This window comes from Cheilinus undulatus, linkage group 6 (assembly GCF_018320785.1).
Source record: "Cheilinus undulatus linkage group 6, ASM1832078v1, whole genome shotgun sequence".
NCBI classification, from domain to species: domain Eukaryota; kingdom Metazoa; phylum Chordata; class Actinopteri; order Labriformes; family Labridae; genus Cheilinus; species Cheilinus undulatus.
The window spans coordinates 52,058,210-52,072,471 of record NC_054870.1 but is presented as its reverse complement, the minus strand read 5'-3'; the positions used below and the strand labels follow the sequence as shown (position 1 = coordinate 52,072,471).

Below are 14,262 nucleotides of genomic sequence, written 5' to 3'. Positions count from 1 at the left end.
TCCAAACCTGACCCGAAACCGAGACTGTAGAAACCGAGCCAGGGTAAACCAGAGTAACCGTTCCCCTCTTATTGCAGCCTCATGTGCGGACACATGGCCAGTAGGAGAGGAGTTTTCCATGCACATCCAACAAAGGTGGGCAGGTGCTGAGCCGTAAATGAGACAACTGAACAGAAAAATGTCTTGCACACTGCAGGACTACAAAATCTGATTATTTATTGCACCTAAGTAGTAACATTTGGAGCACTGCTGCTCTTCATCAGACTAAAGTGACAAGTGCATTGTGCCTCATTATATACAGGTGGATGTAATCACACTGACAATCACATAATTAAGTTTAAAGTGAGCTGAGTAAAATAAAATAGCAAAGGCTTTGGCCTACATCTTTTCAGCTATATTTGCATTAAATTAGTGTTCATTTATGATATTCTACATGTGTGATGAAGATTTGCATATTCAGTATGACCAAAACGATTTTGGAAAAAATCTTATTGCGTCCCCCCCCCCCCCCCCCAATATTGCGATTGAGATGTGATTATATCTCAAGTAACTCAAATTGTGTTTTCTGTTATACAAAAGCAAAAAATAACAATATCATAACCAACACATTATCAGATTAAACCAAGCCTGATCAATTTTGAAAAAAAAGATCTAATTGGGATGAATTCGACTTGTATTGCAAATTGGATATGAATAGTTGTATTAGAGGGAGTGAGTTTTTAAGTCACAGGTGTCAAACTCATGGCCTGGGGGCCAAATCCGGCCCACAAGATGATCTCATACTTCTGTTCTAACTGTCCCATCAGTCTGAGGTCTGCAGATTTCCTCAAATATAAAAATGTGAACTTATCCTGATGATTTAAGATATCCTTGTTAAGTCACAAAATCTGAAAAAGTAAGGAGTAAAAATATTTAGATAAGACGTCAGGAATGTGGGGAAAGAAATTAATTTGTGTTTTGATTTCACATTTTCAATTTAGCATTTCACAATTAGGACTCAAACTTAAGATTTTGACTTTAAATTTCATACTCATTTCAACGTATAATTTTGACTTCTCATATAATATTTTGAGCTTTAAGATTCATAATTCTAATTTTTAAGCGATATTTTGAACTTTTAACCAATTATTTTAACTCATGTTTTCAACTTCAAACATTGACTTCATAATCCCACAGTTTGACCTTTTAGACTAAAAATTTAAAATTTTGAATCATATTTTGAATTTTAATTTCATGATTACAAATTTTATTTCATATTTTGACCTTTTAAACTCATGATTTTGACTTCTTTCTAATATATTTGCCATAAAAAAAACATTATTTTTCAATTTCATGTTTTGACCTTTTTTGACTAATAAATGTACTTTTCTCAGATTGTGAGCCTTGAAACTCATCTTTTTAACTTTTTAAATGTCAAAATAGTTTATCATCAATTTTTAGTTCATGTTTTATTACTGGTGAAATGAGGTTGACAGTTTATGGTTGAAAAGGTGACCCTGTTAGGCCGTCAGGTTAGTCCTGAATCTCAGAATCTGGAGACTATTCTAAAAAAAAAGGCACTTGAATAATTGCACGGTATGTAATCCATGCTGCAAAAAAATAAGACAAAAAAACTTCAGGTTAAGAAAATATTGCACCTTCTGTGATTTGAAAATTGCAGCGGTCCATATTGCGATTTAATCTAATTTTCAATTAATTGCACAGCCCTAACCAAAACAAACTAAACCAAAAAGATGTCTGGTGTGGACAGGAAATACCTGTCCAGGTGTGGACTAGGCCTCAGATACACGGTGAAGCACTGGAACTGGGTTCATACATGAGTACGAGTCCCTGACAGTTAATAGGCTAATGATTGTTTCTGACTGTTGTTTCTAACTCTGTCAGTGAATGTTTTTAATCTTTTATCCTTTATAACACCTGAATGGAGGCTGACGTAACACACCCTCTTTGTTTAGTTTCTTTAGGCTCCAGCTTTGGTGAAATAAGATGATTTATAAAAGGAGAAAATAAAGCTTTTAAATGAGAAAGCCCTCTATTTTATTAGTAATGTGTTTTAAATATTAACTGGTGAATGAACCAGCCAGGAGAGGGTGTGTTTGTGTCAGCTCCTCTCTCATCTTTCACACCTTTTCTCTCTTTGATTTTTGAGAAAACCCTCTTTTTTAGAGCATTTTAATCACCACTTATTTCATCCTCTCTTCTTTCATCCGTTTTGATGTTAACCTTTTTCTGCACGTTATTCTTTTTGAAGGTGAGGCTAGTGCGCTCCAATCCCCCTAGCCCGCAGTTCAAAGCCTCTTTCGACGCCTCCTACCAGGTGTACAAACTCTACCAGATGGCCATTCACAAGGACCCTCCTGACAAACCCTCCGAGAGCCAGGTCAGAGGGTGGGGGGCGTAGGTCGACCTGGGGAGGGAGGGAGGGAGGGGGTCTGCAGGAGAACTCAGAGGGATTAATCCTGATCTTATGAAGGGTATTAGATTTTAGAGACATGCAGAACTAGTGATAGTTTAGGGCATTTGAACATGGAGGTGGATGGAACGTCTGCTGCTTCTGCTCACAGCCTCTAGTGCAGCGGTTCTCAACTTTTTCAGCCCGCGACCCCCAAAATAAAGGTGCCAAAGACCGGGGACCCCCACTGTGCCTGAGAATGGTTGAACACAGCCATGCACAATCAGGAAAACGCATATGCAGACAAGGCCACCCATAAGGGGGGATAAAGGGGAGATCTTTTTGGGGCCCAACCAGACTGGGGGCCCATGGAGTTAGCAAAATCATGGTCTATTGTAAAGTTAAGCTGTGAAAACCATATTTTATATTTAACCTGGATAATAACCTCTCTCATCAAAGTAACAAATATCATTTTTTTGCTGTAATATATAGTCATCTTAAAAATGTAAATCCATTTTCTTAAAAAAGGGTTTTAAAAATGAGTTAAAAATGTCAAAAAATGTGGTGGGATAGGCGGTGAAATGTAGTGTAAAAGTAGCAGAGATGGATTAGAAGTGCTAAAAATTAGATAAAAGTGGCAAAAAAAGCAAAAAATGGCAAAACAGGCTCAAAGTGGCAAAAAAACAGCACAAAAATTGGTAAAAGGGGATTAAGAAGTGGCAGAAGTAGGTGAAAAGTGGTAAAAATGTGTGGAAAATTTAGTGAAACTAGATTTAAAGTGAGATAAAGTGTTTTAAACTTGCAAAAATTGGCATTACAAATAGTGAAATGTGGTTAAAATGTGGTTACAATGGGCACAAATTGGCATAAAAAGTGGTTAAATGGGGTTAAAAGTGGCATTAATGGGTCAGCAGAGGCAAGAATAGCTGGAAAGTGTCCAGAATTGTTTAAAATTGACAAAAATGGTTTTAGAGTGGCAAAATGTGTTAAAATAGGCAAAAATTAGTAGGGAACAAGTGATGAAAATGGGTTTAAATTTGGCAAAATTGGTGTCAAGTTGCAAAAAGGGGTAAAAAGAGGCAAGAATTGGTCCAAATTGTGCTGAAATTGATGAAATGTGGCAAATACTGGTAACAAAATTGGGTGGCAGAAAATCTTTTCAAAAGTATTCATATTTTTCTAAGGCATCTGGTGACCCCCTTGAAGTGTCTCGCAACCCCCAATGAGGTCCCGACCCCCACATTGAGAACCACTGCTCTAGTGGACGCTTCAGATTTCAGCCAGAGTTAGCCGCTCAGTTTAAAGTCACGTTTCTGACATTGCACGCCCTGCTATGTTACTATCCTACCTGGGCATCCTACAGTGGAAAAATGGTTGTCTACTCCTAGTTTTAAGCACAAGTTTTTACTTATAAAAACAGGATTTTGAACTAGAAAAGCAGCCGAAGCAGCAGGGAGGAGAAACTAAATGTGTGTATGAGCTGAAAACAGTGATGGTGTTCGTCTTAAAGAGAGGCTGTAAAGGAGAGAGAGAGAGAGGAAATGGAGGGGAAAATGTTTCCATCCGCCGTGGTCGAGAGCAGTGTTTCTCCAGGTGTCTGACTTGGCCCTCGGTCGGGTCGTTAGTCTCGAGCTGTGTTGGGTTTGGGGGGGGGGCAGCTTGGCCCAGCTTGGCCCTCACACGTTCACCTTGTCGGTGCCCCCCTATACATCACCCTCAGGAAATTTCCCCAACTGTGGAGAGGAGCTGATCTGAATTTTGGTGACTTTATGGGTGCTGTTGTTTTGGAGAAGTCTGTGGTGTTAGAAGCAAGTTTGTGTCTCACTAGTAGAGATCACTGTGACCTTAAACCAACACTCATATTCAGCTGATTTTATTTACATCAGAGTTTGTCCAACAGCTCTCTTCTGCCTGATCTGCTCCTGACGGTTGTTCATGCCACACTAGCAGGCTGGGGTCACAGATACTGATGTTGAACCCATGCTTCGGTGCATCCCTACATGCTGGAACAGCTTTTTTTCCATAGTGTCACTACCTTTGCCACCATCAGTCTCTCTTATTTAAATCTGTGGTTCTCCACTGGCTGAGCCTTAGGACCCGCCATCAGCTGCTCAGGGAGAAGTTTCTACCTAAATCTCAGATATGTTTGTTTAATGAGAGCTGGCACAGTTTGAACCTCATATGATATTAGGCATGACAGATGCAACAGAAGGACAAAATAATCATGTTTTAAAGGCTTTTAGGGATTTTCTGATGTAGGTTTTGACTCCTGAAACACGTTCATGACTCTGTGACAAAGATATGCAGAACAGAGGTGGGAGAAAAACATTGATTCTTAGATGCATCGTGATGTGGAGGTGTAAGATTCTGAATCGATTTATAAATGTCCAATAAAAGATAATCGTAAGTAATTTAAATATTTAATACTGTGGAATAGAAGGAACAAAAAGGTGGAAGTCTGACAAGCAGCGCGTAACAGCAAGATTTAGATTACCAGGTGTTCATCTGTGGAAAAAAGACATTTTTATGTCTGTAATTTCAGATATGTTTCAATCTTCCATTAGAGGATAGTGGAAATTTAATTTATCTCTATTTTTATAAACACAAATGTAATGTTTTTATTATCAAATCATACACAGCAAAAACTGTATTGTTGAATTCTCAGTGATAAATATTTCAGTGTTGATTTTAACACTCAGAGTGTAATTTTAACTCCATTCAGAGCAAATAGCCTTCAGTGTTGGAGTTATTCGACAGTGTTGATCCTGCAGAGTTAGTCCAACTCTGTAGAGCACCAATTGATCCAAGCCCCGCCTACTGCAATTTCAAATCTGGGGGGCAGAGTTTTCCCATCATGCCCTTGTGCAGGGTGTTTAGATGTGTTTTAGATATTTTAGATGTATTCAGATGTTCTGCTGTGTTTAGATGTTGCCTGTTGTACAGGGATCACTGCTGGGATTCACATGCACATGTTTCTTGAATTATCTTGAGTTCTTAAGTTTTTGACATTTAACACTTGTGCACCATGAGTGTAGTTGTCTGCTAGGTTGGTCACCTCCTGACTGTGGTAATGGCACCCTCAAAATAATGGAGAGAGTGCAGTCTGTCAGCTCAGAGCATGTTCCAGCTCTGTGTCTGCCTCTTTGCTCCATGATTGCCATAAAATACCTCACAATGCTATAATTACACAATGCGAGGTGGCAATCAAAGGGATCAAGAGTACCTGATTTTCAATATTCATTTTATTACTAAACTTGCATGTCTTGTTTCTTGTAGTTAAAAGATAATATTGTATACCCACTGGAATTAATAGTAATCCACTCATCAGTGTTTTCATACCAGAGTTACGTGTAGTCCGGTAGAGATGATTGTTTTAACACTAACAACAGTGTAGAGTACTATCAACACTACTCAGTGTTCACCAGTGTAAATTTTTAACACCATACTGTGTTGGAGTAACATTTGTTCAGTGCCAAAAAAGTAACACTTAGAAGAGTGTTAAATTAACACTCAAAAGTGTGGACACATATAAACACTTTTCTAGTGTTAGATTTAACACTCTCAGTGTTAATCTGTAAGACCCTGTAATTTAAAATAAATTTCCCTTACTGGATGTGCACACCTTCAGTTTTTGTGCTGTGATATCAAACAGGTGGTTTGATTTTTACTGGAATCATAGTTAGCTCTGAAGTTTTGGTGTCTTTCTGGCTTTAGTTTGTGGGTGTATTTTGCTTCTTTTCCTTCCCAAGTCTGTGAAGTCATGTGCCATTGGGATGTGAAAGTTTAAAATCTCTGCGATAATTCTTTGTATAATTTTTTCTGCGACCCGTAGTCAAAGCTGGGCGGTGCACTAGCCTCATCCTCAAGTTCTCCTGACATCTTTTTATTTCTAAAACACATTCTCAGTCTCCTAGAGCCCCGCCGTTTGCTTGCATTCGTGTGTTCAGCCCTCCGATAAAAGCAGTGAATCAATGCTTAAAGTGAAAACAGGCGTGCTGTGTGAGCATGCTGCCCCGAGGACTAGGAGACTGAAGTGAACCCTGACATGCTCCGCTCTTGTATAACTCTGTTTACAACTTCTGTTGTTGGATCCTTCACCGTGCATTCCTGCAGAGCTCGCTCTGCTTCTTTTCTAACTCCTCACACTCCTTGTATTAATTGTCATCCCTTTGAAATCCCTCCCCCACCATATCGACCCCTCCTGCCCCCCCCCCCCATACCTGAAGGTGAGGCTAGTGCCGGTCAGCTTTGAGGACCCTCAGTTCACGGCGTCCTATGTGCAGTCGGCGGCGCTGTACGCCTGCTACCAGATGGCCGTTCATGGCGATGACCCCAGCGAGTGTAGTGAGAGCGAGGTACTGCATGATTACTCTACTGCACCTACTGTAGGGCTCTACTGCACATGCTCAGATCACCACTGTGTTTATTCTGCTTTTACTAACTTATGGATTTGTGGCTCTTTTATGTCCTAATTTGAAATATTATTCCCCCAAAAAAACCTTAAATAAAGGGAAACTTAGGCCTGAGAAATTATCCATTGAAAGTCACATTAATCAGTTTGTTTCCCACACTTATACAGTGGCTTTAATTATCAACTTTTAAATTTGTCTGTATATTTCCATTGCTCTTATTTGCAATTTTTTTGTCATTTATAATCCATTTTTACGGCTTTAAACCCAGTTTTGTCAATTCTTTTTGCCACCTTTTGTCCAGTTTTTGACTCTTTTATTCTGCTTTTTACTATTTGCATTTTTTTGCCCATTTTTGCCACTTTTCACCTGTTTAACCTGCCTTTTTCCATTAAATTCCACTTTTTTCCCCAAATTTTGCCACTTTTTGCTGCCTTTCACCCATTTTAGTAACTTTCCACTCACTTTTGTCATGTTTTTACCACTTTGTGACCATTTTTGCCCCCCCGTAGCTCATTTTTTGTCATTTCTCACCCAAATTTGACCACTTTTTGCCCTTTTTTGCCACTTTTCTCCCTCATTTTTGTCACTTTTCACACATTTAACCTGATTTTTGCCTTTAAATTCCACTTTTCCCCCCAAATTTCACCACTCTTTGCAGCCTTTCGCCCATTTAAGTAATTTTCCACTCATCTTTTGTCATGTTTTTACCACTTTGTGACCATTTTTGCCCCCTGTAGCTCATTTTTTGTCACATCTCACCCAAATTTGACCACTTTTTGCCCTTTTTTGCCACTTTTCACACATTTAACCTGCCTTTTGCTATTAAATTCCACTTTTTTTCCAAAGTTTTGCCACTCTTTGCAGCCTTTTGCCCATTTTAGTAACTTTCAACTCATTTTTTGACGTTTTTACCACTTTTTGCCCCCGTGGCTTATTTTTTGTCATTTCTCACCCAAATTTTACAACTTCCTGCCCTTTTTTTGCCACTTTTTCTCCCCCATTTTTTTCACTTTATTGTATGTATTTGGCATTTTATGCCGATTTTGCCCTTTTTTTTTTTACCCTTTTTTGCTGCTTTTAGACCATTTTGCCCCCTTTAACTTATTTTTATTGCAACTTTTCACCACTTAGATTGTGGCACCTGCAAAGGTATTTTTCAACAATTTGGCTCTTTGGTTGAGCAGGGTTGAGTAACACTGCTTTAACATCTTTGTTTATGATTGTGTGCCTCTTTTAAAATATCGTAACAGTAAAAAACAGAATTAAAACTCTAATCACAGAGACAATGAGGAATTTTTGAATCAGGGCTGACTAACTCAAACTATTAAACTTTTAATCATTTTTTATCTCAGAATGTCTGTAGTTAGTCACAGTTAATCTTCCATTAAGAGAAATTAATTTCATAAGCATTCAAAACAGTTTTTATTTTGGATTTTTGCTCTATCTTAAAGTAAGGGCAACTGACTTCCTTTGGATGCAGACCTGCTTTTATTTTAAAGAAAATAAGAACTTTGGGTAGATTGAAGACAATAACATGGATCTAACCACAGAAAGAGCAACCTGTGATGGATTGTGATGGTATGGGAACTATAAAATGTTAAATATTTGACCTGTCCGCTGAGCTGTCTGTGAGTTTTTAAATGAGACATTAAGGTCAGTGGTGAGCTTATTTGAAATCACTGTGGCTGCAGAGAGACGCTGACGTGGATAAATCAAAGTGAACTTATAAAGATAGACAAATGAGAATTATTGGATAAATATATAATTATGGAAATAAGTTAATCCCGTTTAGTGAATCAACTCTAAAAGCCTGAGTTTGAATTTACTAAAAAATGCCTAAACCTATGTTATATATTTTTTAGTTGAGCACTTAAATTTCCTAAAATATATCCAACAGTTCAAATCCAGAGGAATGTTTCTCATTCGTAGCTGTTTTTTGGACGTGTCTTTTCCTCCATAACAGCTACGGCATGTGGACATGAAAGCTGCCGCTCTGTTGCTGTATCACATTCACTTTTATGCTGCTCACTGTGATCACCATCAGCTGCACGCTCCGCCATTAAAACACCTGCTGTTTGTCTTGACTGGAGTGCATTTGGAGTTTGTTTTCATCAGGAGTTGAGTAGCAGGGCACTCTCCCATGATGCCCTGCTGCAGTTGAAGTCATCTTTTGTTATTGTTGATTGAGAGTCTTCTGGCAGTAGGATCAATCATAAAATTAGAACCGTAAGATAATGTAAATACAAGCTTTTCGAAATCTCCCAAAGGGTAAAAAGAAGAACTGTCAAAAGATCAGAAATTTTAATCACAATTCATCTCAGGATTTCTGTAGTTCATCGCAATTTATCACCCCCTCGTTGAAAATTCCTGACTTTGCATTTAAAATTGTTTTTGTGTCATTTTGTACTTTCCTGTCTTCTGTCTTATATGAACCTCCAATTTCCACATACAATGACCGCGCCGTGATCCGCCAGCGAATCGCACTGTGGAGCATATTAGAGCCTGACTAATGTGGGATTTTTGGGGTGGACATGTGAATTAACAGTTGCATTTATCATTGTTTATTCTCTACTCCTGCGTCTCTACTCCTCTGAGCAGTAGAGATGCAACTGGTCATCTACAACTCCCACAATGCTTTGCATGTCAAACAAATATGGCTGCCCACTGAAGAAAGTCAAAGTACATGATCAAAAATGGATTAAAAATGGATAAAAAGATGCTTATTATCAAATGTAACGCTGTGGATTTAATCTCAAAAGACCCCGAAAAAGTCACCAAAGTTCCGGGCTCACTACAACAGCGTCCTTTGGAGCTATAGAGACATCAATGGTAGCAAACGAACGGCAAAATGGTCAGCTTTCAGAGGAAATAAAGAGTAAGTTTCTATGACTTGTAGTTCAAAAGTTATCAACGTTTTTATAAACTGTGTCACGTATTGTTGTATAGGACAACACTGTCCTCAGAGACTCCAGATAGTCAGCAAAGTTCTGGGCTCACTAGCAAATGTTGACTTACGGTTCAAATGTTACTAAGTGATTTATAAAGGGATGTGCCCGCTGTACGTATCCATGCTGCGTGACCTCTAAGGGTTAATACATCTTGGCTGATATTGATTAATCTGTGATACGCTATAATCGGCCCGATTTATCTGCCCCCCGATCAATCGGGCAGTTTCTAGGCGCTCCAGTCTGGCAGCAGCACATCCCCCCACTCCGCTGCTGCTGAACTGCGTCAATACCTGTCGATCAGAAAGTTCCAAAAAGGAAGTCACAAGCATAAAATATTCAGTTCTTTCAAAATTCAACACAGTGCACGGACTCCCGATCGTAAATAATCACATATCAACATTACGTCTCATCCTGCAGCGAGAGCAAAGGGTCACCAGGCGGTCAGTGGGTCACAGAGCTACAGCGGCGCCATTGACGAGGAAAAGTGAACTTTTGAGGACATTTAGCCAAAGAGTTTTAAGTAAAACCACAGATCCTTTACTCACCCAATGGTGGAAGAAATAATCTCATGGACTTGTACCAGAAAGGATGATGACAGTATTCCAGCTCGCTCTGAGCAGTCAGGCTGAAGAAGCTGCTTCTTACATACAGCGAGTTTTTAATCCGATTAGGTCTCGTCATCCTGTGACGTGGCTGCAGGCCCTTGCCATAATGATGTAGCATGTCTCAGCATTTTGTACTGGTGTATGAACTGCAGCCAGCTTTTTAGATGAAGAAAAGGCATTAAAAATGTATTTACCTGAGGCAGCATTCCTCATAAGTTCTTTTATTCTTTCTGTTTAATCTTCTCGCCTCTTCTGCTGATATGGTGAACATGTTCAGCTATAATGCATACGTCATTGTGTCAGACTCTGCTGCATCCTTCTTCTTTTTAGTATAACCTCCTTTTTCCCATCTGACAGGGATGGTGGGCGTGTGAGCAACCAGCTGCACAGTAGACCGTTTTAGGCCTGATCCCAGGTCAGACAGATTACCTGTAGTAGCCAATGAGAGCGAGTCGGCTGGGAAGCTTCAGGCACTGGATGCTGCATGCTTTTACAGCTCAAACATGGCATTAACATGGCAAGGCTCTGCAGCCAGCGCCTTTTTCTCTAGTTCTAGGGAACTGAGCTCATATCTGTGGAATCTCCACTGTGAGGTCATTAACATGAGGTGTGTGGTCTCACCGTCTGGATGACTCGTGCTTTTGGACGACTAGAATGTTAAAAAAGATCTGTGGTCCTTCACATTTTAAAATTGCTTTCTATTTGAAAATGGTCTCATGTGTAGGCAGCCTTACCTGAGAGGCTCTTTTGTCCCTCAGGGCTGGAAAAAGAACCTCCCCCTCCTCCTCATTCTACCCCCCGTCTCCCCCCCGTCTCCCCCCGTCTCCCCCGTCCTCCTGCCAGCCAGCAGCGTCAGTAAATTACTGAATTCTCCAGCTCGTAAAGTTAGGTAATTAATAAATAATAAAAGCTGTCAGATTGGGCAGACTGGGGCAGATTCTTTCCTAGTGCCATAACAGCCCCCCCCCCCTTACGCCCAGTGTGGGTTTATAGGTGTGTATTTTTGTGTGCCTACCTCCAGCTCTGGTTCATAACTCCTCTGGGGTTTGATGGGTTCAGTACCAGAGGAATAACGTCTAAATAAAAAGAAAGCGTCTGAAGTTGTGCTCTCACTGCTCAGCTGCCAGAAAAATAAAGTTGTGTTGTTAATTGCTGTATTTTCCAGGTTGGACACAGAGCGAGTGTTGTGTGCTTTAATAGCACAGAGTCATTTTGTTTGGGGGTAAATTGCTCTTAATACGAGCCCATTTATTGTAATTCACTCTGACATTTCTACCTCTGAGTAAGGTAGTAACACACAACTGGACTCTGTATTGTTATTGCTCTTTATTTTACTATACCAGAGTCTGATTTATGACGATTATACGCAGCAGGGAGGTATGCACACATAGTATTACTCAGAGAACCTGCAGAGGTCATCATTAGAGAAAAATAGACCGTTGCCCAAACTCTCCGACCCCCCTGTCACTCACTTCAGTCAAACACAGCCAGAAAAAGTCCAGTTATTGTAAGCACAACTACAAAAGTACTTTTAAAATCAATGTGAACATGTTAGTCTGACTGAAACTGTACTAATCCAGATTACTCAAAGTCAAGCTAACAACCCTGATGATGTGGTTGGAGATCGATTCTCTTGATGCATGTATGCATGCAGTCAGAGCCACGCGTTTAGTGCAGAGGGAAAGTTATGTAAGGCATGTGACTTAAGGTTGTTTTTAAAACAATGGGAAAATACTACGTTACAGAGACAATCATGATCATCAATGGTCCAAAAACCAGCAACAAATGGAAAAAATGGGTCAAGAGGGGCAAAGTGGGCATAAAATGGCAAAAACTGGGTGAAAAGTTACAAAAATAGGCAGAAAAAGTGGCAGAATGAGGGCTTATAGTGGCTAAAATGGGTGGGAAGTGACAAAAAATGAGTTAAAGGTGGCAAAAATGGTCAGAAAATGGCATAGACATGGCAAAAATGAGTGCAACGTGAATAAAACAGGTAAAAAGCAGCAAAAAGGTGTGAGAATGGTCAAAAAAGGGAAAAATGTAGCATTAAAAGTGGGCAGTAAAAATGGATTAGAAGTGGCAAAAAATTGCAAGTAAGGGCAGTGAAAATATACAGACAAAAAAATAGGACTGACAAATAAAGCAAACTCTAAGTGTGCAAAACAAACTGATTAATGTGACTTGCAATGGATAATTTCTGAGGTCAAAGTTTCCCTTTTTTTAAGGTTTTCTGGGGTGATAATTTTTCAGATTAAGACATAAAAGAGCCACGCGTTGAGTATCACTGGTTTAGAAATGAAGTTACTCTCAGCTGTTTGCAGAATGAGCTCATTTAAACAGTTAGCTTTGCTGGGGTTGGTGTCAACACATGAGTTTGCAAAGCATGTGCTCTTATTTACAGATCCTTGTATGTCAGACTGCTGCAGAAAGCTCTGGAGGGGTTGGACTTCAGGATGGAAATTTGGATGCTGCTGCAGCATTTTATCAGTAAATCTGAGTTACTGAAATCACTCAGCACATTTCTGATTCATAAATGCTGAATTAAAAACAACCAAAAGCATGCTGCTGTTTACTCACTTTAATGATTTAGTCGTCCTGTCTGTCCGTCTCATGCCTGACTCACCTTTTCTCTTCCCAGCAGCTCCCTGCTCTACTCTGACATTCACATTAAAAAAACGATGCGGTCTGGTTCCTGTCGGTGCCTGCTGCTGCTGCTTGGGAAGTTTAGTCATTCAGTATCTGTGGAGGTTTTTATGAATCCATTAAAGTATTACCCAGAGACTGAATGGAGGATAGCGTCAGCCTGGACCACAGCCAGCCGTAGGAATGATTGTGTGTGGAATTACTCTGCTAAAACTGTGCTACCATTAGACAGTACCAGAGGAGAGCAGCTCTGTTTAGTAAAGGATGCATGCGTTTCCTGTCGTGCAGGCCTGGAAGAGAGCCAGACGTTAGCCCATCCTCGTCCAATCAGGGTTTCCTGACAGCTTATACTTTCTCTTCTTTAGACACATGCAGACATGTGTGTTCAAACACATACATGTAATGGTCTTAAGTGTTGTGCTGAACCATGACTCTGTGTTCCTGCACATGTGGCTTTAATTTAACACAAAACAAATCCTGTTAAACGTGTATTTACTCTCCGTGCTGGCTGGGACTTTAACCAAGACGTGTGATTGAAAAAAAGTGTTTGGAAAAAAGCAGAGAGGCGGTCGTAAAACTTTTCAGTAAAATGGAAAAAATGAACCAGGAAAAATAACTTTTGGCTCAGAGCTTTTTGGTACATGGTTTACAAAATAACGAGATTTTCAATAAAATGTTCCATTATGTTTATCATCCTTGATCGACTTCCTCTTTCTCTGAAATCAATCTGTGAGTCGTTGCTCATTCCCTAGAAGCTGCTTTGTTTTACAATCTGAAAGATGCAAGTCATCGATATGATTCTAGAAAAAATCACATGATGCCAATACCTGTTTGTTACCATGGCAACAAAAATGAAACTCGTTGAGTTGATGTTGTGGTCAACCTTACCCAAAGAAGACACTTTTCTCGGTTGAGATGCGGCTTAGGAAAGGGTAAAAAATACATCCCGTCGCCCAGACTCTCAGGATACCTTGTGATGGAGTCGCATGTGTTCCATGAACACTGTTTGACCATTTTTAAACTTAAAATCTAAAAGAAATACCAAAAAAAACTGACTTTCTGCAATGCATTTCAATGGACGTCCAGGCAGAGAATGTCCGAGCATATGGGAATTGCTATACGCACTGTGATTGGCTCATCGCGTTTGAGGGCAGGACTTAGCCATAGGTCAGTTGTCCAAAGAAACGTTGGCAATGTTACTAAATAGAAAAAGTTGCTTACAAACCTCTGTGCATTGTGTTGAACTAAAGGGTTGGCAACAT

At 39.8% G+C, this 14,262-nt stretch overlaps 1 protein-coding gene across 4 annotated transcripts in view; it reads left to right on the top strand.

Moving 5' to 3' along the window:
• LOC121510693 (arginyl-tRNA--protein transferase 1) overlaps positions 1-14,262 on the top strand; it is a 143,636-nt gene that overhangs the window by 36,982 nt on the left and 92,392 nt on the right. The window contains exons 7-8 of one of the 4 annotated variants that reach the window (XM_041788860.1): positions 2,252-2,380; positions 6,619-6,747. The exons of 1 other annotated variant lie outside the window; for it this stretch is intronic. In XM_041788860.1, the coding sequence (XP_041644794.1) occupies positions 2,252-2,380; positions 6,619-6,747 (258 nt within the window). The remainder of the gene's footprint in view (positions 1-2,251; positions 2,381-6,618; positions 6,748-14,262) is intronic. 2 more of the 4 variants (XM_041788862.1, XM_041788861.1) reach the window with 2 other exon arrangements.